Raw genomic sequence first — 24,724 nt, 5'->3', positions numbered from 1 at the left:
GATGAGATGTGGGACAGAACTATAATTCTCTAATTTAAGCAAAATGGACTTCATTGATCTGTAGAAAAAATGAAGGCAAATTTTATAAAAATAAGTAATTTCTGAGGGAACCCTCTGATGGATGACATGAAACTTCTAATATAAATACTTTAATATCTCTAAAGGAAAATATAAAATATATCTGTAGGTGTTGAACCTGATATTTCTGAAAATACTATAACATCAAGTTTATGTTCTAGTAGTAACTGAACAAAATTCAGATATTCTATAGCAGCAAAATACATTTACCTGGAGCATAAATTTCTTCCAGTAGAGCATAAACTGCCTAAATTGGAGCATAATGTTACATCTCAAGTACCAAAACCAGTGATCTGTGCTCATATGTCCAATTTCAAATCTATCTGCAGTTTGCAACCATATTTTAATTAGCATATTAGAAAACAATTAAGGGCAATCTGGATCTATATTGTTTTGATAACATTGCTGTTCCATTTGCTTTTTTTTGTTGGAAGTATCTTTATTAACCAAGCAATCATATACAGAAAACAAGACATTGGACGTCAATAAACATTACGCAAAAACACAATGGTTCTAGAGAGCAAAGAGTGTAACAAAGTTGAAACCTATATATAAATATAACCAATATAAGTCATTGAAGACACTATACATAACCTCCTGACCTCTGTTTCTGACTTTTTATGTGTGATATTTCCTGTCAGACCAACGAAGCCTCGATTACCTTGGTTAGGATTTTATTTTATAACCCACCAACCCTTGCCCGAAGTCCCCCACCCTCTCCAACCTGAGGTTGGCCTATTGTCGACCTGAGGTCAACCCCCCCCCCCACTCCCCCCCTTTCCCCTGTCATATGGCCACAAAATTTACTACCTGAGTCCTAGACTCAGCTAAATAGTCGGGACTAGACTAGACTGGACTAGGGTGCACTAAAGGGAGTTACTAACAAAGCATTAGAAACATCTTTGCTTAAAGGAGTCACTCGATTTCCCGAAATAGAATGGAAGTACCCCTTGCACTTGTTTTACTGATGTGTGCTGAAAGGTGCAAAGGGGTACAGAAATTGTTCGAACATATTTTAAGGCACTAAAACACACCAGGTACGACATTTTCAGCTGCCAATACCAAAAACAGAGATGGTGAACAATGATGGTGAAACAATGAGGAGGGAGCATTGAAGATCAATGATGACTCTCCAAGTGCACCCATTGTTGTCCCTTTAACATAAAAGTAATATAATTAGTACCGAGTGAAATTTACCTTTACACCAATCCATCATGTCTTGATTATGACTTTTTAAAGTCCAGACTTGGAAGGTAATCTCGGGACTCCTTGGGAAGCAACTGGACATAAGTCTCCCAGATGCGTGCAGTCCGCTGTTTATATTTTGTAGTTCGCTGCCCTGCCGTCTGATATTCCATGTGGAGTGGCCAATTGAGGTTTTTTTTCCATATGGTCTGGTAATTCGGTTGAGGCTCTGTCCACAGGGCTAAGACAGAGACTCTCACCACCAGAAGTAATTTTTGGAAAAGTTGCACTTGATAACAATCCAAAGTATGACTAGCGTCGTTTACCAGCCCAAAGAACCAAATCCTGCGATTCAAAGACAAAGATATACCCCACATGGACATCACTATCGTTTGCATATAGCTCCATAGATTCTGAACGGCAGGGCACAACCAGAATGCATGGTAGAAGTTGGGGTCAGCGCCCGCACATCTGGTACATGATTTATTCGGTATTACTCCCATATGAAAAGCAGTGCTCTGTGAATAAAATGCCTGGTAATAAAATTGATATAACTTGTCTCGTAGAACTACATTTTCAACAAGGCTAGGAATGATCGTAAGGCAGTGTAAAAACTCAGCCTGTGTGATCTTCTGAGGAAGCCATCTATTCCATTTTTGAACCGCAGTGTCTGCTTCCTGAGGGTGAATAATAGCTAACAACTCGGAGTAATATTGGGAGTATCGAGAGCGCTTGCCATCCTGGCCCTGTATGATGTTCGAAAGTTTCTGAGAGGGCGTGAATTGGGAGTTAACCAGCAGTTGATCCATAATGTAATGTTGCAATTGTAGATAACAATAAAAATCTTTGTGTCGAAGATGGTACTTCTCCTGCAATTCCTGAAAACTAAAAGGTGTGATCGGGCATATGGTCATGTTTAGGACATGTGAGACATTGAAAAGCCCTTGCTGTGCCCATTTTTTAAAGGGCAGTTGTTGCATACCTGGGAGGAATAATGGGCAGCCCTGTATAGGTAGACAGACCGTAAACTGTGGATCGACTTTTAATAACTTGCATAAGCATTTCCATACCTTTCGAAAGGGAAAGAATCACACTGGAAGTAATGGCTGTAGGCAGCAATGTAGCCAGGGATTGCAACACTGCACTGGCTGAAAACGGTGATAACCAAGTATCATAATGCAAAACAGGTGAACAATAGTTCGTATGATAGATCCAGTCTCTGATATGCCTAACTAAACTGGCGTAATTATACGTTCGTAAATCTGGGTATCCCAGACCCCCTTCTTGTCTAGATCTTATAAGAACTGACAAGGGAATTCGGGACCGTTTACCTCTCCATAAAAACTTATGGAACGCAGTGTGGATATCGGCCACATCCTGTTTATTCAGCCATACTGGTAACATAGCAAATAAATATAACCATTTGGAAATTTCCATCATTTTTACCAATAGAATCTTTCCAGATAATGAAAGAGGTAAAGGTTTCCAGGATTGTAATTTGTTCAATAATTTGTTCTTTAAAGGTGTAACATTTAAGGAATACAACTTTCCGGGGTCTGCCGGAATATGAATTCCCAAGTATTTTAAGGAATTCCCCACCCACTTTAATGGAAAAATCCCAGGCCAAGTTGTATGAAGAGTACCCAGTACATCTAATGCCTCCGATTTTTCTACATTAATTTTTAATCCAGCAAACTTTCCAAACTCCCTTTGTATCCGGAGTACATGTGGGAGCGCTGTTATTGGGTTACTTAATATCACTAACATATCATCTGCAAAAGCTGCGACTCTAAAATCCACTCCTTTAAAAGTCAGCCCCTGTAAATCCGGTGAGGCCATTAGTTTTCTTAATAGGGGATCAAGCGAAATAATATACAAAATGGGAGATAAGGGGCATCCCTGTCTCACCCCTCTTTGGATATGGATTTCTCCAAAGATTGCATCATTAGTTGAAATATGTGGAATAGGATTGTTATATAGAAGAGTGATGGCCTTGATGAGCTGACTCGGGAAACCAAAACGCGACATAGCTGAGAACATATATTCCCAGGAAACTCTGTCGAAGGCCTTCTCCGAGTCAAATCCCACCGCCATCATCTGCCTTTGCTGGCGGCACGAGGCCTCAATAGTCGTAAGTGAAGGACACCGTGTTCCAGCATTCCGTCCCCCTACAAAGCCTACTTGAGAGGGTGATATTATGGAAGGCAGAACTGAATTTAATCTGAGTGCTAGAATCCGTGCGTAGAGTTTTAAGTCATAGTTTAAGAGTGATATGGGTCTGTAAGATGCGGCTTGAAGGGGACCCTTACCCGGCTTTGGTAAAACAGTGATAAAGGCTTTGTTGAAAGTCTGTGGGAAACCCCCTTCCTGCCACGCATAGTTGAAAAATTTTACTACGATGTAGTAACTCGTGTCTGGAGTATTTATAGTATTCTTCAGGAAAACGGGGCCAGGTGACTTATGGCTTTTCCCGATTTTTATTACCTCTTGTAATTCCCTGTCCGTGATAGTTTTGATTAAGAATTCCTGCTGGGTAGGGGATAACTTTGGTATTTTTAGTTCCTGGAAGAATAAATCTTCCTCCTCCGCGCCCCCTACTCTGTCTTCTCTATAAAGCCCCTCATAGAATTTCCTAAGTGTTTCAAGGATTTCTGATGCCATCGTAACTTGTTGACCTGCATCTGTGCGTAGACAACTTATGTAAGTTTTTTTTCTTTTTATCGCTACTAATCTTGCCAAAGGTTTAGTAGATTTATTGCCGTATCTAAAGAAGTAGTGGTCAGAAGCGGCCATGGATCTTTGGGCCCTCTCATGTAAGTGTGTATTGAGCGCATTAAGACATGTAGTATAAGTTTCCCGGTGTACAGGAGTATGGTTTTCCGCCAAATCTTTCTTTGCTCTCTGGAGTTTGGATTCTAAGAGTAAAATGGACGCATTTAGTTGTTTACTCTTTCGTATGGTGTAGGCTATTATTTCTCCCCGAAGTACTACTTTGCAAGTTTCCCACTATAGTAAAGGATTATCAATGTGTTCTCTATTATGCTGAGCATACTCATCCCATTTCGCTTGAAGGAACTGGTGGAAGTCCGTGTCATTATAAAGGTGCGCCGGAAGCCGCCATGGTTTCCTATGATTTCTTTCATCTGTGAACCAAACATCCACCCAAATTGGGGCATGGTCAGCGATAGCAATGGCCCCCATATCCGCCACTGCTACTTTGGCGAACATATGCTCTGCCAAGAGTATGTAGTCAATTCTGGACATAGTACCATGTGCCCTTGAAACGTAAGTATAATCACGAACATATGGGTGTAATATGCGCCAGGGATCTAAAAGCCTTAAACTCTTGCACAACAGACCCATTCCCGTGGTCTGTTTTGAGCGGAAACCCTTTGGAATATGGGATTTGTCCAACTGGGCATGAAGAACACTGTTCATGTCCCCTGCGATTAGTAGGTTTCCCTGAATATTTGTTAGCAAGACATTGATTAAATTTGTAAAAAAGGGCGGGTCTGGAGTGTTGGGTGCATAGACGTTGCATAGGGTGATCAGTTTACCTGCCAGAGTGCCCACTATAATGATATATCTCCCATCAGCATCATGTATCTCTCTGGTTACACTGAGCGGAGTGTTTTTATTTACCAATATTGCTACGCCCCCTTTTTTGCCATTAGCCGGTGAGAAGAAGCATGCAGAAGCCCATTCCCTACGCAGTTTTGCACTCAATTGCCGTCAGATGCGTTTCCTGTATACAGGCTATGCTGGCCTTTAAGCGGCGCAATTGATGGAAGATTTTTTTTCGTTTAATTGGGGACCCTACACCATCCACATTCCATGAAATTAAGCGGAATTTACCCCCCCCCCCCCTTTACCGTCCCAACCATATTTGAAGCAGATGTGAAAAATGGTAAAAAGGAAAATGAAGCGGAGGCAGGCTCCCAGCCTAACCCGACCTCCTGAACTAATTGTCGTCCATAATAGAGATGTACCCACGTGACATCCGATCCCTTGCCTGGTGCAACTATGTGGTCCATGTGACAATCCCCCGTACCCAACCTTTGTCCCAATCCCAGTTGTTCTGCGCATTCCATTTTTCCCTTCCCAATTCTCACCCTATATTCCTTTTCCCCTTTATTCATTAGTTCTTATAGAATAAGTCCCTTTATGGGAAGCAAATCACGTGTATTTCGTGATTGGATGCCACGCCACCTATCTTTGAACTGTATATTAACCTCTAGCCTAGAACCCTGAAAATAAGGTATTTCACATGAGTTTATAACCATAAACTTAGCATTCACAACGGTAACATATTCAACTGTAAAGTTTGCTTTTCGCCCCGCATACCAGCCACCCACGGTAGGCCCTCGTTATGCATGATTTGCCTTACCAATTGAGGCTCTAGCCTTTCACTTGAGCCTGCATACATTCTTAGAGGGAAAACCAGGGTGCAAAATGTGCTTATAATACCCCCAGCCTTGCGTTGGAATTATGCAGCAGTCCAAGTGTTTACACATGTTTAAAATGGGAGGGAGAAACAGTATTACTTTTAATATTACCCCCTCTCTCAGCAGAAACAAGCACCGCTCTGACCGCTGATACCAGGTGGTTTACACTGGCGCGTGAGGTACGAGAAGTCACATCCGTTGAAAAAGACATGTAGCCTTTTTGAAGTAACCGGTAGCTCATGTATAAAAAAAAGATGTGGGTTATGTCCTGAAGGTTAATTTGTCAGTGACTGTAGTGGGTTGCAATGAATTCCTGCGCTGCTTTAGGCTCCTCAAACAGTCGTACTTGCCCTTCATGCCAGATGCGCAATTTCGTGGGATAGCCCATTGCAAATTTGATTTTCTTCTGGTGAAGAGTAGAGCAAGTTGGAGAGAAAGTTTTTCTGAGTGTCGCTACCTTTGTAGAATAATCCTGCAATATTCGAATTTTATGCGTATTGTAGAAAACTTCTTGATTGTTTCGTGCCGCTTGAGAGATTTTTGCTTTATGGGCAAAGTTGAGAAGTTTAGCAATGACGATTCATGGCCTGTCATCTGTTTGCTGTTTCAGGCCTAAACGGTGGGCCCGTTCGATAGATATGGCGCCTTTGAGGTCAGGGAAAAACAAGGCTTCCGGCAGCCATGTTTCCAGAATGCTCCCCAGCTGAGCTTCCTCTATGGTTTCTGGGAACCCTATAAAACGTAAATTTGAGCAACGTGTGCGGTTCTCGAAGTCATAGATCTTATTTGCTTGTTCCAGGACAGTTTTCTCCAATGCTTCTAGTTTGGAAGCTTGATTGTAAGTATCATTCTCCAGGGTTGAAATGCGCCCTTCTGCTTGATCTACCCGCGGAGCCAGTTCTGTAAGCGTTGCCTTTACCTCCTCGAGCTGGGTTCCTATGCCCGCTAGCTTTTCGTCAAGGGTTGCGTGTATAATGTCCTTTATGTCGCACAGGTAGGGCTCCTGTCGCCATCTTGTCCGTTCCTGCTTTAATTTTTTCCTTCCCCCTTCAGTTCCCCCGAATCGGCTTCAATGGAGGAGTTTTCTGCATATAATTGACAATCGACATATGCAGGCACTACAGGAATCCACTTAGTCACTTCGATAGAGCTGCATGTGGGTATTTTGACCATTTTTTAGGCCGCGGGCATCCAGAGCCGAGCTAGACACGTCTTGCTCAGTCTATCCACATCACGTGACCCTCCATTTGCTTTTTGTAACCTATTGCTGAATTATTTCACAGGTGTAGGTCAGGGGTCCCCAAACCTGTCCTGGAGGGCCACCAGCCAGTCGGGTTTTTGGGATACCCTCAATGAATATGCATGAGAAAAAATTTGCATGCACTGCCTCCATAACATGTAAATTTTCTCTCATGCATATTCATTGAGGATATCCCAAAAACCCAACTGGCTGGTGGCCCACTAGGACAGGTTTGGGGACCACTGGTGTAAGTTATTGCTGCCACTATGTGGTTCAAGAGCCGAAGGAATAAAATTACCTTGTCCATTTTGGGATGTGTAACTAAAAACAGTGTACTGGTTTCCAGCAGGTATATGGATAATGCTTGGAAATGCTGTGACGATCCCTGGTAAGGACTGAACACTTATATTCTCAACTTGGTTTTCACATTTCAAAACATTTGGGCTTTTTCTGGAGCTACTACTACTACTACTACTGCAGCACGATTTGTTAGATTCCAAAAAAAGGTTAAAAACACTGGGATAAAAACCAGTCCATGAAGAGCACCAAATGATATTACAAGAAACATGATCTTGAAAAAGGTTCTGAAGATGTAACTTTCTGCTGCAGACAAGGGAGTAACTCCTAATATTGTGGAGAGAGCACCTTGCACAATTGGATAGCCAAGAATGAGTAATGCATCAATTACTTTTTCATTTGCACTAGATTTCTTACTAGAAATAAATGCATAGGAAATGTGGGCTGAAAAATCCACTGAAAATCCTATACAAATGACAAGGTTAATCATAGATATGGAATCTAGACTGACGCTCCAGTAAGCCATAAAACCTGAAACACCAACTATGATAGAAGCGATTGCAAATGTCACCCACAAGGAGCATAGTGGATTGGGAATTAATAACAGAGAGATTACCAGCATAACTCCAGTTGCAATTATAACATTTTGAATGGTATTCTCAACTATTACAACATACTGGTCAAAGAATATAAATGCTGGATGATATATTACAATTGGAATTTTACAGTTCTTTGCTTCTTCTCTTAATTTATTTATCACAGTCTTCTCATCAATTGCAGTCGTAACATTTAGTGTCTGGATGAAGAAACGTGATGCATTTATTGTATTATTATTTGTAAAAACAATGTCCTGCTTAAAATCTGGAAACAAATTAAATAGTATATTTAGATTTTTATTAAAAGTACCTGCATTATTTATACTTATATTGAGGTTTTTGGACAATGTCTCATATACTCTCAGCCAGGATTCTGAGAAGTTTCTGTTAACATACGAATTATTTTCTAATGACTCTATACAGTTTTCAATTTCATTACGGACAGATGAATTCCAGTAGGATAATTCTTCAGTAACAGTGACCATGACTCTGGGACCATATTCTGAAAAATACAACTTTTCACTATCATAAAATGGAATAACATAAGAATTATCAGTGGCCAGATTTCGAAGATCTATCCCTTCCTGCATCTGAAAACAACCATAAATACTACTAGCCAAGTATCCAGCATACAACAGCACTGCTAATGCTTTGGCCCAGTTGTTTGTAAGAAAAGGACCATAATACTTGTTAAAGAATATGGTCATTGGATGCTCTTCTTCTGCACCAGTTGTCTTATCGAAAGCTCCTCCCACACAGCACATGTTATAAGCAGAGGACCGTTCAGGTTGAGTAACTTCCTTCACTTTTTTGCAAGTCAGCCAATGCCTGTTGTCTTCTTCTCGTTTGCCATTTAAAGCCAGAACAGCCCCAAAGCATGTGATGTTGTACAAATAGCAAAAGAGGATAGCAGTGCCAGTGTAGATGCAAAAGGACCTTACTGACTGAAAAGGAGTCATAATCCCTATATAGAAGGCCAAAACAGTGGTCAGAGTGGTGATTGTTATAGACACTGCTGCCTCGGCATAGGTATCAGCCATCCGGTCTTTAACTGTGCTTTTTACTTTAGTCTGTTGCCAGCAGGAGATCATGATGAACATATCATCCACACCAACTCCTAGAGATGAGAGGGGAACAAAGTTTAAGTGCAAGTCATTAACAAATTTCCATAACAACCAAGTACATAGAAAGATGATGTAAGCTAAGGTAACCTTGAAACAGATAATAAAAAATTCCAAAATAACTATTTGTTTCAAAGTGATGTCATGAGGGCTGGGTAAGGGAGAGGAGGTAGGTGCAGGCTTCATTACAGACCTTAAATTCAGCAAGAACTTTCTTGAATTGCACTTCATTAAATATGTTCAAACCTTGATTCAACATTTTTCAGGCTTAAGGAGACACTGGTCTGAGTTTGGCTCTGCACTGTGACAATGGATGCTACCCAGCACCTGGGATATGATATAGTGATAGTGCACTCTGGGCCCAGCCTGGGCAGCTGGTGAATGTGTGTATTTCCAGGGTCAATATGCCAGCATGCCAGTCATTTTGAGTACCTCCTTAAAATAATTTGGCTGCAAGCTGCATGTATACTAGAGCTTCCACAACTTGTCCTGATGACCCCACAGCCAGTCAAGTTTTCAGGACATGCACAATGAATATGCACTAAAAAAAATCACCAACCAATCAACTAGGATCAGTAGCCACCAAAAGGTTAGTAAATCCAATAAAACCCCTTCTCCAGTAAACCTAACCAAAAGCCTGTTCAAATAGTTATGTTTTAATATTTTTTTCTGAATGCTGAATAGTTGGTTGCTCGATATGTCTTCAGTGGAATGGAATTCCATAAGCCCAGGGAAAATTGATAAAGGCTCTCTGCTTGCAGTAATCAATTTAATAGAGCCAACTGAAGGAACAAGGCACAAGGTTTGTTGTGAAGATCCTAAGACTGTGGACGGTTTATAGCAAATTAATAAATCAATCAGAGATTTGGGACCCAATTAAAACAGACATTTAAGACAAAGGAAAAAATGTTTAAACTTCATCCTGCTACGTGGGGTTTATGTCTAAAACCTGCTTGATTGCCAAAAAAGTGCATACTGCTGCAATGGATAGACAATCCTCCTACTCGGGCGTTATGGGCCACTCTAATGACTGAGCTATATCAACTAGAATATAGGTCCATGTATAAGCGGTTCAGTCCCTGCAAAAAACGCCTTTTTCAGGAGATTTGGGATGGTTATTATCAAACTCTTCCACAGCTCATCAAAGATTTGGCACCGCTGCCCGGGGCTCAGGAACTGAAGGAATAGTTTCTTTTTCTTCCTATTCATACTGGGGTTTGGGCATAACTATTCTGCCTTACGGGAGTGGTATTCTAAGCTGGATTTCAGCTGGTTTTATGATCATACAAGGTGATTGACTATACCTGATTTTCACATATTTATCTTTGCGGTTCTCTGTAAGGAGGGGGGCGGGGGGTTGGGGGGGATGGGAGGTTTTCAACAAAATGGGGAAAAAAGTTGGAGGCGTATTCTTGGTTGTATTTACTAATTTTGTTGCAAAGTATTACCATGCTTCAATAAAGATATTTGAAGAAAAAAAAAAAGTCATCCTGCTTTGAACAGGAAGCCGATGCAGCTTCTTCAGAATCATGGTGATATGGCCACTACTTTTTTCCCTACCAGAATTTCTTGCTGCTGAAGGAGCAGTAGCTGTCTCAGGCCACTCTTCTGCTACCCACATGAGCTTGAGAATATGGTGCTTCCATCTCATTTACCTATATCCTGGGCAGTGGATGAGACAGCTGGTGTTAGTAAAGCCTTTGTAAGTGTAGAAGGCAATCCTAATAAGGAGGGGAGGGCATGAAGAAAAGGGTGAGGGGATAGGACCAAAGCTGAGGTGGCATCAACAAGAATTTGCCAAACCTATCACCTGGAAGGTGGGTGAAAGACCAAAGTATGTATTTTTTGAGGAGGGGGTGATGGGGTGAGGGTAGAAGGCAGTGGAATAGGATCAGGAGGAGAATCCATAGGGGAACAGGATTAGAGGAGGATGATAGTGATGGTGGTGGTGGTGGGGAAATACTCAGAATTTATGCCCCGATTCATGGATTTGAATCCTGCAAAAACACAAAACCTCCAGGATACAGTTCTCTGTTTCTTGCTCAGAATATCATCTAGTTTTCCTCTTGGCTCATGGTATTTTTCCAAAATTCATAACTATCTTCCCATCCAAAAACTAACCTAAACAATCTAATTTAAATGTTACTTCAGTTTAACACATGTAGAGTAAAAAACTTTAGCAGTGACAATTTATCTATTCATTCCCCACAATTCATTATTTATGAAGTGTGTAAGTCACCCAGAATATTTTTGGAAGGGAGGGTGAATGGTGGCAGATATTTGCGATATGCTGAATATCAGTGGTTCGGGGGGGCCTGAACCACAAAACGGATTTTCCCTGAGCTTCGGGGAAAATTCGTTTTTTGGGTTAGTGAGGGGGGGGAGGGGCACATTTATTTAAAAAAAAACAGAACACACCCCAACCCTTCACATTTACTTTCTTACAACCCCCCACCATCCCGATCCCTCCCCAAGACTTACTAAATGCCCTGGTGGTCCAGCGGGGTCCCGCGTGTGATCTCTCCCTCTGTGCTGTTGGGCTGTCGGTCCTGCTATGACTCAAAATGGCGCCGATAGCCTTGCCCTTACGATGTCACAGGGGCTACCGGTGCCATTGGTCAACCCCTGTCACATGGTAGGAGCAATGGAGGGTCGGCGCCATCTTGTGCTCCTACCATGTGACAGGGGCTGACCAATGGCACCGGTAGCCCCTGTGACATCGTAAGGGCAAAGCTATTGGTGCCATTTTGAATACTGGCAGCCGACAGGCCAAGTGCAGGAGATTGCTCCAGACCCCCGCTGGACCACCAGGGACTTTTGGAAAGTCTTGGGGGGATCCCCCAAGACGCCGATAGCCTTGCCCTTACGATGTCACAGGGGCTACCGGTGCCATTGGTCACATGGTAGGAGCACAAGATGGTGCCAACCGTCCATAGCTCCTACCATGTGACAGGGGCTGACCAATGGCATCGGTAGCCCCTGTGACATCGTAAGGACAAGGCTATCGGCGCCATTTTGAGTCGTAGCAGGCCCGACAACCCGATGGCACAGAGGGAGAGATCGCTCGCGGGACCCTGCTGGACCACCAGGGCATTTAGTAAGTCTTGGGGAGGGATTGGGATGGTGGGGGGGGTTGTAAGAAAGTAAATGTGAAGGGTAGGGGTGGGTTTTTTTCTGATTCGTGGTTTTTCTTTTTTTATTCGTTTTTCCGGGTTGGGGTTTCAGCTTCGTTTTTGGCGAAAAATGATCCGTGTGAAAACGAGTTTTCCCACGAAGCACCCGAACTGAAACCCGACCCGAGCCAGAAAATCGAAGCTCATCTCTACAGTAAACCTCCCATATCAAAACAGCACTAATTGACAGAGCTCAAACAGTACGAACCCTACCCCTGAAAAGCAACACTAAAAATATTACATCAGGCCCTAAAACACCAATAGACATCCTATTAGGAAAGCAGAGCAAACCAGGAACATAAGAACATAAGAAGCTGTCATACTGGGTCAGACCGAGGGCCCATCAAGTCTAGCATCAGGTCCAGCAGTGGCCAATCCAGCATACATGTACCTGTCAAGTCCCAAACATTAAATAGATCCCATACTACTAAAGCTGGCAATAAGCAGTGGCTATTCTCTAAGTCTACTTGACTAATAGCAGTTTATGGACTTCTCCTCCAGGAGCTTGTCCAAACCTTTTTTAAGTTCAGCTATGCTACCTTCCTTAATCACTTCCTCTGGCAATGAATTCCAGAGCTTAATTGTGTGTTGAGTGAAAAATAATTTTCTCCAATTTGTTTTAATTAGGTTACTTGCAAACTTCACAGAATGTCCCCTAGTCCTTGTATTATCTAAAAGAGTAAACAACCGAGTCACATTTACCCGTTCTAGTCCTCTCATGATTTTGTAGACCTCCATCCTATCTCCCCCTTAGCCATCTCTTCTCCAAGCTGAACAACCCTAACCTCTTTAGCCTTTCCTGATAGGGGAGCCATTCCATTCCCTTTATCATTTTGGTGGCCCTTCTCTGCACTTTCTCCAGTGCAATTATATCTTTTTTGAGATGCGGCAACCAGAAATGAACATAGTACTCAAGGTGCATCTCACAATGGTGAGATACAGACATTCTCTGTTTTATTCACAATTCCCTTTCTAATAATGCCTAACATTCTGTTTGCTTTTTTGAGCACCACAGCACACTGAGCCAACAAATCAATGTATTATCCACTATGACACCTACATGAAACCCAAAATTGTATAATTACAACATGAGTTATTTTTCCCTATATGCATTACTTTGCCATTGTCCACATTAAATTTATCTGCCATTTGGATACCCAGTCACCCAGTCTCGCAAGGTCCTCCTGCAATCACAATCCACTTGTGATTTAACTATCCTGAATAATTTTGTGTCATCTGTAAATCTGATCACTTCACTCGTCCTTCCACTTTCTAGATCATTTATAAATATATAGATCCCTAGACAAAAATTACACACTAGCAGAATACTTCACCTCAGTCACACATGCAGAACATAGACAGATCCTCACTAAATACAGAATAGGGATGTCATAAACTATAAATAGAAACATGCAGACAAAACTGAACTGGAAACCACAAACAAGCTGTTGTGTTCTGCGGCAGTGGACGGCCACGGCCGCGGCCCCCTACCTTACCCGTAGCGGCGACCCACGGCGGCAACTTCCAGGGAAGCTACTGAGTCTGTGCCCGTCGCTCCGGCGTGGGTCCCTGGGATGGCCGCCGGGTGGGGAGCAGTCCCTGTCCTCCCTCGCGGCGTCAGGCAGTCTTTTTTCCGCGGAGGAAATCCAAGATGGCCGCCGCCATCTTTAGGAGCGAGGCCGTGCCTCCTCTCTAGATTTAAAGGGGCCTGGCCCCTTTAACTACTTACAGCTGTATCCAATGAGCCAGAGTAGAGGAAGTATAAAGGGAGGCTTCCTCTGCTCATTCCTTGACTTGGCAACCTCTCTTGTAGCGCTGTTTAAGTCTGCTTGCTTTGGTGAGTCTTCTAGTGGTTTTGATCCTTGTTCCTGTCTCGTCTTGGTGTTCCTGGTTCCTGACTTCGGATTGGCAAGGGGTGATTCCTGGTGTGTGACTTCGGATTGGCAAGCGGTGATTCCTGGTAGGACACTTCGGACTGGCAAGCGGCGATCCCTTGGTGTGTGATCTTGTGCTGGTAAGAGACAACCCTTTAGCACTTGACCTTGGACTTCTGGACCAACGTCTCCAAGGGCCCACCTAAGTTCCAGCGGCCCGGGTCCCTACGGGTTCCTCCCGGGGGGACCGCGGGCTTCCAGGGGTGAAGCTCCCGTTAGCCCTTGCACCGACCTCTCGACTCCTTGACCTCTCAAAGGTCCACCTATGTCCCAGCAGCTCGGGTCCCTATGGGCTCCTCCTAGGGGGACTGCGAGCTTCCAGTGGCGAAGACACAGTTCCTCTCCTTGACGTCACGACTCTTCGTCTGCCTCCACAGTTGCCTCAGTCTCCAGTGCCGAGGGTCAGCTGGTCACATCTTCTGTTCTGCCTCGCCACCCGATGGGAGAATCTACGGATCTTCCTCCTAAGGTATAACATCCTCCCGTCAGCCCAAGGGTTCACAAGCCTGAGCATAACACAAGCCAGACAAGCAGTACAACAATGGAAAAAGAAAAACATCACCATTCGTTATAAAACATAGAAAAATAAAAACCTAAAACATCACAAACTGAAAAAGTTTTAAACATTTCCTAATACCTATAAAATATTTTAAAACTGCAGACACATTAAATACCATCCAATAATTAAAAAGAATAAAGGATTAAAAAAATATATCCTGTTCTCCATACCTAGGAACTGTTGATTCCAGTCACCTAGAGATTGTTGTGAATTAGTCAGGGGTGGTGACCTGCAAAAACATTTGTCTCTCTTTCGTATACAGACACTCTGTAACACACATGTTCATTCTTACACACACTCTCTCATATGCTCACTCACAAACGGTCCCTGACACTCACACATGCTGACTCACTGACTTGTTCACACATACTCTCTGCTTGCATATATAAATTCACGGCCACACATACATGTTCACCAACTTTCACATATGCTCTCTCTCTCTCTCATACTAACTCATGCTCTCTCTCATCCTCACACACTCACTTGTTCACTGACAATCACGTTCTATCATGCTCACAGTTGCACATGCTCATTGACTCATGCATTCTCACAGCACTCACTGACACACATACACTCACTCAGTCAAAATCACACATTCATTAACTCAGGTGTTTTATTTATTTATTTTATTTGAATTTTTTATATACCGATATTTCTATAAAGAATATAGATCACACCAGTTTACAAAAGAACTGAACTTTCGCTATGAAGCGATACATTAAACAATGAAAATAGCCATTGAACATTTAAAACCATTGAACATTTGAAACAAATGGAATCAAGGCACAGCAGCAAACCGAGAACAAAAATAAATAAAATGTGAGTCACATATCGAACATTGTTTAAGATTGGAAAGTGTTCTTAAAGGGCTGTGAAGAAAAAGATCAATAAGTCCACTAGACGTAGGTCATAGGACTAGCGTTCATGTTTTTAGATCTGCATCAAGGAAAACCAGGGTTTTCTCTATCTCTCTCTCCTCCCCTCTGAATAAAAAAAAAAAAAAAAGTTTTTACTTACATTGGTGGTTGGGGGACCAAGGCAGGGTCCCAGGAACCAGGCCACAAAGAGAAGTCAGTGACAGCATCGGGCCTGCTGCGAAGAAGACGGCGTCGGGTCCACCGCAATGAGGATGACTCAGGAGTGGCGGGGGCGATGATGGCCAGCGGTAGCAGCAGTACTCCGGCCATGAAAGGGCAGGCTGCATTGGCAGTAGAGAAATCAAAGCTGGCTTTCCGCTGGCAGAAGGTGAAAGGCCGCTCACGAGCTTGTACTACAGCGGCCTTCCGCACCGAAGGGGTAGGCCAGGTTGGCAGCAGCTCAGACCGTGGGCTGGGGCGCAACCAAGCTGGCATCCCACCGGCAGAAGGTGAGAGACCCCTCATGGACCTTTCCTCTGCGGCAACACAACAATGGCCCAGCGGCTGACAGCAGGTTTGGCTTGCTCACTGTCTCCTGTCAGCTGCCAGCAGAAGCTCATTGGCAGAGCTGCCCTTTGATAAGCCTGAAGGCAGGGTGAGGTGGCCGTGGTTGGAGAGTTTGAAGGGCAATTTCTGCCGCTTAAAAATGTTTCCACCTAAAGCTGGCTTTAGGTGGAAACATTTTTAAGCGGCAGAAATTGCCTCACCCTGCCTGCATGAAGAAACTGGTTTTATATTTAACAAAGAATTTAAGGAATACTGGTCAGTAGATGTATATTATGATGCAACAGGTGATAATATAAATGCATGGGAAGAGGGAAATGTGAGAAATAATGAAGAAATGGGTAACTTCTTAGCCTTATCAAATGCATCAGTGACCAATTTTAATGGTTCAGACGAACAATATATTTATTTAGACCCTTTGTCACAACAGTTGAGTTTCATGATTCAAATGGGATATTCTAATATAAACCCCCAGAAAGGAAAGACATACTCATATAGGGGTAGATTTTAAAAGCTGCGCAAACGCATTCATGTGGGCATGCTACCCAGTGCGCACGCATGGACACATGATTTTATAACATGCGTGCGCAGGCGCATGCATGTTATAAAATCGGGGGTCGGTGCACACAAGGGGGTGGACAATTGTGTATCTTTCGTGTGCCGAGCCTCACTGCCTTCCCCCATTTCGTCCCAGGCCACTCTGAAATCGGAGCAGCCTGTGAGAGACCTTCCCTTCCTCCTAGCCTGATTTCCCACCCCTTCCTGTTGTGTTTGTGGCCTTGTGGACCCTTGGTCGCAATGGAGATGACTCCACCCACGGGGAGGAGCCCCATGGGGAACCACTGCAATGGGCGTACACAGATAGCAGGCACAGTATGGATAGAGTCTTTATTGTATTGCTGTAGATAGATGGTGAAAGCAGGAAGGTAAGGCACTGATCCACGAAGTGCCAGTATGTTCAACAGGCTCAGAAGTGTAGTCTCACCCAGATGTTCACGATAGGCAGGAGCCCCTAGTGCGGGTAACGCCGCGGCTGGTGGGTGGAGTTGGAGCGCCAGATCGTAGAGGTACTCACAGAATGAAGGCGTCTTCCTGGTGGTAGAATGGTGGGACCGAAGGTCTGTGGTGGAGGATATAAAGGTAGATAGAACCTCGAGGAGCGAGTGCTCAAAGTCCAATATCCTGAAAGTAGAATAGAGAGAAAGACTCCTGAGGAGCGGTTGTCTTAGTTAGTGAGAAGCCCCGAAGGGAAGCTGGAAGCGAGAAACCCCCGAGGAGCGGGTGTCTAGAGCTTCTTGCTGGAGCGAGGCCCTTAGAGTGAAAGCGGCGTCTAAGCATGCAGCTTAGAGCAGTCAGAGTAGCAAAGCAAAGACTTTGCTAACTCAATGTGGTAGCGGAGGCTAGATATACCTGGAGGTACTGACGTCATGAGGTGGGGCTGCCCCCAAGGTTCCCTCCATGACGTGTATTTGAGCGTAGGAGATGTGCGCACTCGCGTCCTAAGAGGCCTCAGGAGTGAGCATGGTGGATGGGGATGCCTATGCTGGTTTGGAAACGCCAAGGCCCTTGGCACTCGGCACCGGAGGCAGCCATATTGCCCAAAGAGAGAGAAAGGGGAGAAAAAGAGGTAAGGCAGAGCGGTTGCAGCCGTCTGTGACCAACAGACGCAACACTTCCCCTAACCTTTCCTCCCCTGCCCTACTCTAACCCTCCGACTTTTATCTTACCTTTTGCACCTGCCAGCAGCCTGCCGGTACATGATCCTCAGACACAGCAGCAATGGCCGCTGTGGTCGGAGGCCTCTGGCCCTGCCTCCTCCCTGCCCCCGGACTGCCCCTTTAGTAAAGCTTCAAGACTTACACGCATCCTGGGGCTTTACACATGCTGCCGGGTCTTTTTAAAATAGGCCCAGTGTGCGTAACCCTCCCTACATGTGCATGTATGTAAATCCTCTGGATTTACACGCATAGGGCTTTTAAAATCCGGCCCATATTGTGTACACCAATAATAAATGGGATAAGATAAATGCAAACGTATATGCTAATAGGGAACAGTTCTTTTTAACTTCTACACAAGCAATTAAAATGCATAAATCTGATGATTATCATTAATTACTTTAAGATACACAGTGGCATAGTTTACGGTTTTTAAACTTCGATCCCCCACACATACCCAGAATACTAAAGACCAAATCTCCCTAATTGTATAGCATCCTGGAAAAAAGAGTAAAAAGGTCAGAATCAACATTTTGGAAAAAAGTTTTTTTAGGGGTCATGATGCCAGAAGCAGGAGTAATCTCTTTGAATATGGATGTGTCCATGTCAACAGTAAATCAGAAATAATTGTCTGAAGTGGTGGAAAATGTGTCAAGGAAAATGGGTACAGCCATTGCAGGACTGCGAGGTGAATTCAGATCCCTAGCAGGATGGCATTAGACATCCTTTCAGCAGAAAAGGGAGGAGTATGTCATGTAATTAGTGTTTCATGCTGTACCAAGTAGACAACTCTGGACAAATCACTCATTCCATTAATACCATAAATGACTTCTCTCATAATGGCCATGGAAATATGTGAAGTCAATATTGATTTACCAAAGTTCTGTGAACAAACTGAAATGACCAAGATTAAACAAATGGGAAAAGATGATGTGGCATGCCAGCGTCTGGATTATTGAGCTTTGTGCTGACCCTTCTATGAAGATCCAAGATAAGGGAAGAACTGTGAATATGAGATAGGTTAAGACCATCTAGTTATGGTTTTCTTGGGCCTATGTCTCAGGGTCATAAAAACATAAGAACATAAGAAAATGCCATACTGGGTCAGACCAAGGGTCCATCAAGCCCAGCATCCTGCTTCCAACAGTGGCCAATCCAGGCCACAAGAACCTGGCAAGAACTCAAAAACTAAGTCTATTCCATGTTACCATTGCTAATGGCAGTGACTATTCTCTAGGTGAACTTAATAGCAGGTAATGGACTTCTCCTCCAAGAACTTATCCAATCCTTTTTTAAACACAGCCATACTAACTGCACCAACCACATCCTCCGGCAACAAATTCCAGAGTCTAATTGCGCATTGTGTAAAAAAGAACTTTCTCCGATTAGTTTTAAATGTGCCCCATGCTAACTTCATGGAGTGCCCCCTAGTCTTTCTACTATCCGAAAGAGTAAATAACTGATTCACATCTACCCGTTCTAGACCTCTCATGATTTTAAACACCTCTATCATATCCTCCCTCAGTCGTCTCTTCTCCAAGCTGAAAAGTCCTAACCTCTTTAGTCTTTCCTCATAGGGGAGTTGTTCCATTCCCCTTATTTTGGTAGCCCTTCTCTGTACCTTCTCCATTGCAATTATATCTTTTTTGAGATGCAGCACCAGAATTGTATACAGTATTCAAGGTGCGGTCTCACCATGGAGCAATACAGAGGCATTATGACATTTTCCGTTTTATTCACCATTCCCTTTCTAATAATTCCCAACATTCTGTTTGCTTTTTTGACTGCCGCAGCACACTGAACCGACGATTTCAATGTGTTATCCACTATGACACCTAGATCTCTTTCTTGGGTTGTAGCACCTAATATGGAACCCAACATTGTGTAATTATAGCATGGGTTATTTTTCCCTATATGCATCACCTTGCACTTATCCACATTAAATTTCATCTGCCATTTGGATGCCCAATTTTCCAGTCTCACAAGGTCTTCCTGAAATTTATCACAATCTGCTTATGATTTAACTACTCTGAACAATTTTGTGTCATCTGCAAATTTGATTATCTCACTCATTGTATTTCTTTCCAGATCATTTATAAATATATTGAAAAGTAAGGGTCCCAATACAGATCCCTGAGGCAGCTACACAAAATGGAGTATTGTTGTGGGACAGATAGCTGAGCTATCAATATGTGTTTTGTATCTGTCTAAGTCTTATGATCTTATCTAAGAAATGTTAGATTAAGTCATAACTGTCTGAAAACAAGAATATTTTAAGTCTGCACCTGGGGTATTGGATTAAAATGAAACTGCAATTGTTCCCCTTTTTGTAGGAGATAAACATATTTTTCTAGTTGAAGGAGTAAAAACCATCACATGATGCTCCATCTAAGATGGAGGGAAAAGGGCAACCTGACCTTGAATCTAAAATGGAGGATAAGATCTATGATGGAGAAAAGGGGCATACTAATCAGTATAATTTTATATGAAGGAATAAATCTCCTACCTGATTGGTTCTATGAGGTGATGATGTCATGAGACTATGATGCAAGGAAATGGGTAATGTATTCATTGGCAATGTATGTGGGTAATGAAAATGTATATAATGAGTTGCCTGTGAAGGATACGGGGGAACAAACTGGTGTTTGTTAATAGCCGTCCATTAACGGCTATTAATCAAGTTTACTTAGGGAATAGCCACTGCTATTAATTGCATCAGTAACATGGGATCTTCTTAGTTTTTGGGTAATTGCCAGGTTCTTGTGGCCTGGTTTGACCTCTGTTGGAAACAGGAAGCTGGGCTTGATGGACCCTTGGTCTGACCCAGCATGGCAATTTCTTATGTTTTGTTAGAGTTGTACTTAAGATAAATAAATCACCTAAAAGAGGAAGTTTTGGTTCATATCTGATTTTCTTGTTTAATGTCACTCTACTAATTCAGAAATATTTAAAGGAAATAAGGGACTGGTTTTCCTAATTCCTACAATACATACATACTTTATCTGAATTCTACTGTTATAAAATTACCTTCTAAATGCTTTATTATTTTTTCTTCATAAATTCCTACAGAATAACATTCCACTAATGTAATACAAACAATGCTCTTATCTCTTGTTTCAGATAAGACATGTCTACTTTATCTATATATAGTTTTATGACATAGATAACAGTCATCATTCACAGTCAACATTCACACATATACATTTCTGGCACTAAGGAGACCTCATTACATACTTTCTCTATAGGAAATAAAACAGGTGGGGGGGGGGGGGGGAGAGAGGCAATTCATTTTTTTAATTTGGTGGTGCTGGAAGGTCCAAGGAGGAGAGGCTACCATAATGTCAAGAGATCAGTCAGGGGCTGCGTTCCAAAAAGAAAAGAAATTCTTTGTGTTTCATTTTGAAATTATGATATAACGAAATAGTATTTTCTTGCATTTTTATGTCATTTCAAAATGAATGCATGCCTCTAAAATGCAGTTAGATTCTCCTTTATCTTTACTAGTACTGGAATGGTAGGATATTATGGCTTAGACTAAGAGATTACAGGGTTTGGGATTATTGTTTGTTTGATTATCATTTATTTAATATTCATTACAGCCAATATGATAATTCATCATAATTACACAGAAAATTTCAGCAGATAAAGACCAAAAGGCTCATCCAGTCTGCTCAGCAATGATTTTATGTGCATTTACCAAAGTAGACCAACTTCCCACATGGAACCAATCCCCAATCCCATTGTGTCCCTTTTAGGGTTGCAACTGCTACTCCATGCAGGTTACCCCCCATGACATCCAGGAATCACAATGCAGCTGTATCACTGCTGCTCTGGGCTGCAACTGTCGCTCAGTGAAGGCTGCCCTCATTACCATTCTCTTGATCTTCGATATTTATCCTTTGCTTTTTGGAAGTCTGCCACTGTCTTTGTCATCACCACCTTCTCCGGGAGGTCATTCCAAGCATCTATCACCTTTTCTGTAAAAAAATACCTCCTGCCATTGCTTCCTGAAGCATCATTCTGTAACCCCTAGTTCTACAGCTTCCTTTCCATTGAAAAAGCTTGTATTCCTATGCATTAATACTTTTTAGACTGTATCACAACTGCCCTCTCTCACCTCTCTTCTAGGGCATACATATTAAGTTCCTTCAGTCTCATCTCACAACATCAGTCTTGCAAGCAGATGAGGCATCACTGAGTCATTTGATTTACAGGCTTCCACTGGATGAGTGTGTTGGGCTCCGCAGCTGTAGTGTCACAGGCTGATGATGTCACTATTGCAGATGCAATGGAGGGAGTCAGGCTTCAACATTCTCCAGGTGTAATAGCTTCAGTGATGGCAGAGGGGAGATCAGAGGAGGATCTCGAAACCAGAGAGCACATGGTGTCAAAGAGGTGGAAGAGGGAAGATCTATGTTGACTGCAATGTCTGAGGACCGATAGAAAGCTAAGTTTTCATGGAATCTGTTGGAGTCCGTTCCTGGTGGGACCCTTGCTCTGCGTGTGAAGCTTTCAGCAGTTATATTTCTGTGAACTGTTCTGTTAGATTGGACACGTCCGTAGACATTAATTCCCTATCGCTTTTAAGATGGAGACATTGGCCCAGGGCCATACATTATTGATACATGAACAGTTGGGAAGGATTGAGACCTTGGAAAAGAATGTGAAGGAGATTCAATCTTTGAATGCCACAAAAATTCATGATGGGGTATATTATATCATAAACTGGAATATTTAGAAAGGAGTGTGAGATATTTAAATTTGCAGATTTTGAATTTTCCTAATGTGGGATTGCACCTTGGGAGACTTTTAAAAGACATTCAGTTGGAGTCACGTAATGTGGTGGGTTCAGTAAGCAGCAGGCAGGCCGAGCTCTGGCCGCACCCCCACCAGTTAATCCTCCGACATCCTGCATGTTAGGGGCTCTTCCCACATCTAATTGAAGATTTTAATTCATCCTACCGAGAGCAATCCCTGGATCGTTCACCCAGACCCCTATGGCTTCCCGCACCGTCAGAAGAGATAAGGAGAAGGTGAAGGCCCCAGACAATAAAGGTCTACAATCACTCAGAGGACTCACTTGAGGATAAGATCTCACAGGCAGTAGTATCTGCTCTCGACTGCACCAAATTTCAGAGCAGAACGCCGAGGTAAGATCCTTGCTTACAGAGTTTGACTCTAGGGTCGAGGGCCGGGTAGGCCTCGTGAAAGACGAAATTGGGGCCTTGGAAAGATGTGTGGGGGAGTTGGAAAAGACAGCAAAAATCAGGGAAGACAAAATAGACGACCTGCAAAACCGTTCAAGGCGGAATAATTTACGGTTCGCAGGGTTTCCAGAAACCATGACGGAAGCGGATCTCCATCACCTCGTGGAAGCCTGGCTACTTGGTATTGTTCCATTGCTTGCGTCCCCATCAGGGGGACTGTTGGAGAGGGCACATAGGGTGGGCCGGAGGAGTGAGGGGGATCAGGAGTGACGACCACGGGTGGTTATCAGGTGCTTTCAACACTGCAAAGCTGAGGATCTCCTATCAAGGTATGATCAAGCTCTTCACCTCGGCTGCTGAAGCGAAGGCTTATGCTCTGGGTTTTACGGGAGTGGTACACGCTGAGCCCACTTGAAGTCCTCATGGGGCTTTTTCTCACAAATAAGAAAGGAAAAGAAAAGGAGTAATTTTGCAGCTGAGTAAGGCTTTGGTGCTAAGACACTGTGCTGACGAGTGGGCCCTGGCAGACAAACCTTTGAATGTTCCTCTTGTTCTGGTTAGCAGGTTTGCTTGGGGCTCGAAGCCATTTAATTGTATTATTCTCCTGTGGGGAGCTCTATTTTCATTCTTTTTGTCACAAGCTTAACAACATCTCCACCATGAGACTGTTTTCTTTTGTTTTTTCTCTCTCAACATGATAATGTGTTCAATTGCTTAATTCAGTTGTGGGTTTGCTATATGTTTATAAGCATGATTGTTCATTAATACTGTGCAGGAGGTGTGCGGGGAGGTGGCCAAGCACATCCTTCATCGACGTGACTCTTATCCCTAGTTAGGGATCGCTTACAGAGATTGGGGTAGTTTTGGGATATACTAGCTCTGGACTAGGGGAAGACTTAGGGATGTATGATTATATTCCTTTGGTCCTTAGTCCAGACTTGGGCGGGGGGGGGAATACAGAGAACCTCGTGCTAGCAGTACCACATTATTCAAGTATGATGTTTGTAAAGTCTCATATATTACTGAATGTGTCCATAAGATCCTCTGGGTGGAGATCTAGGGGCACTCTCTTCTTCTTAGTCAGAATGGCTATCCTTGATGGGGTTGGCTACTTGCTTCTGCGACATATATCTGTGGGGAAGCTATCATGGTGATCAAAGTAGTGACCTGGAATGTAGCGGGGTTGGGCACCCCAGTAAGGCGTGAAAAGGTACTATCGCGCCTTAATAAATTACATGCTAGGATGACTTTTCTCTAAGAGACCCATCTGCTGCGGAAGGAAGTGCTAAAGTTAAAAAAAAAGTGGGTAGCACAGGTTTTCTATGCTTCCGGCACTTCAAGCAGTCGGGGGGGGGGGGGGGGGGGGGCAATCCTCATCCATAAGTCCACAGCTTTTCAGGTACAGGAGACAATAATGAATTCTCAGGGTCAATATGTACTCATCAGGGGGAGTTTGATGGGGTCAACTATAATTTTAGCCTCAGATTATGCTCCCAACTCTTATGAACATTCTTTCTTTACCCGATCATGTTAGGGGAGATTTAAATTTTGTGGTTGACCCCACCCTTGACAAGCAGCCTCCAAGAGGTGGTCACCAAATTAGTGAAAATAAGGGTCCCAATATTTTATGTCTTATCTACTGATATCTGAGGTACTTCTTTCCCGATTTCAGAAGTCATCTATTGAAACTCTGTCCATATCCGACCACTGCCCGGTAGTGGGGGATTTTGGCCCACGAGTTAACCAATCCCAG

At 43.2% G+C, this 24,724-nt stretch overlaps 1 protein-coding gene across 1 annotated transcript in view; it reads right to left on the bottom strand.

The window, feature by feature from the left end:
- Nucleotides 1–7,175: 7,175 nt before the first annotated feature.
- Nucleotides 7,176–24,724, bottom strand: part of LOC115084157 (patched domain-containing protein 3-like) — a 133,834-nt gene continuing 116,285 nt past the window's right edge. Inside the window, exon 4 of the mRNA XM_029588641.1 lies at nt 7,176–8,958. Within this exon, the coding sequence (XP_029444501.1) occupies nt 7,379–8,958 (1,580 nt within the window). The 3' untranslated portion in view covers nt 7,176–7,378. The remainder of the gene's footprint in view (nt 8,959–24,724) is intronic.

This window comes from Rhinatrema bivittatum, chromosome 2 (assembly GCF_901001135.1).
Source record: "Rhinatrema bivittatum chromosome 2, aRhiBiv1.1, whole genome shotgun sequence".
Lineage (NCBI taxonomy): Eukaryota > Metazoa > Chordata > Amphibia > Gymnophiona > Rhinatrematidae > Rhinatrema > Rhinatrema bivittatum.
This window is presented reverse-complemented; position numbering and strand designations above follow the sequence as displayed.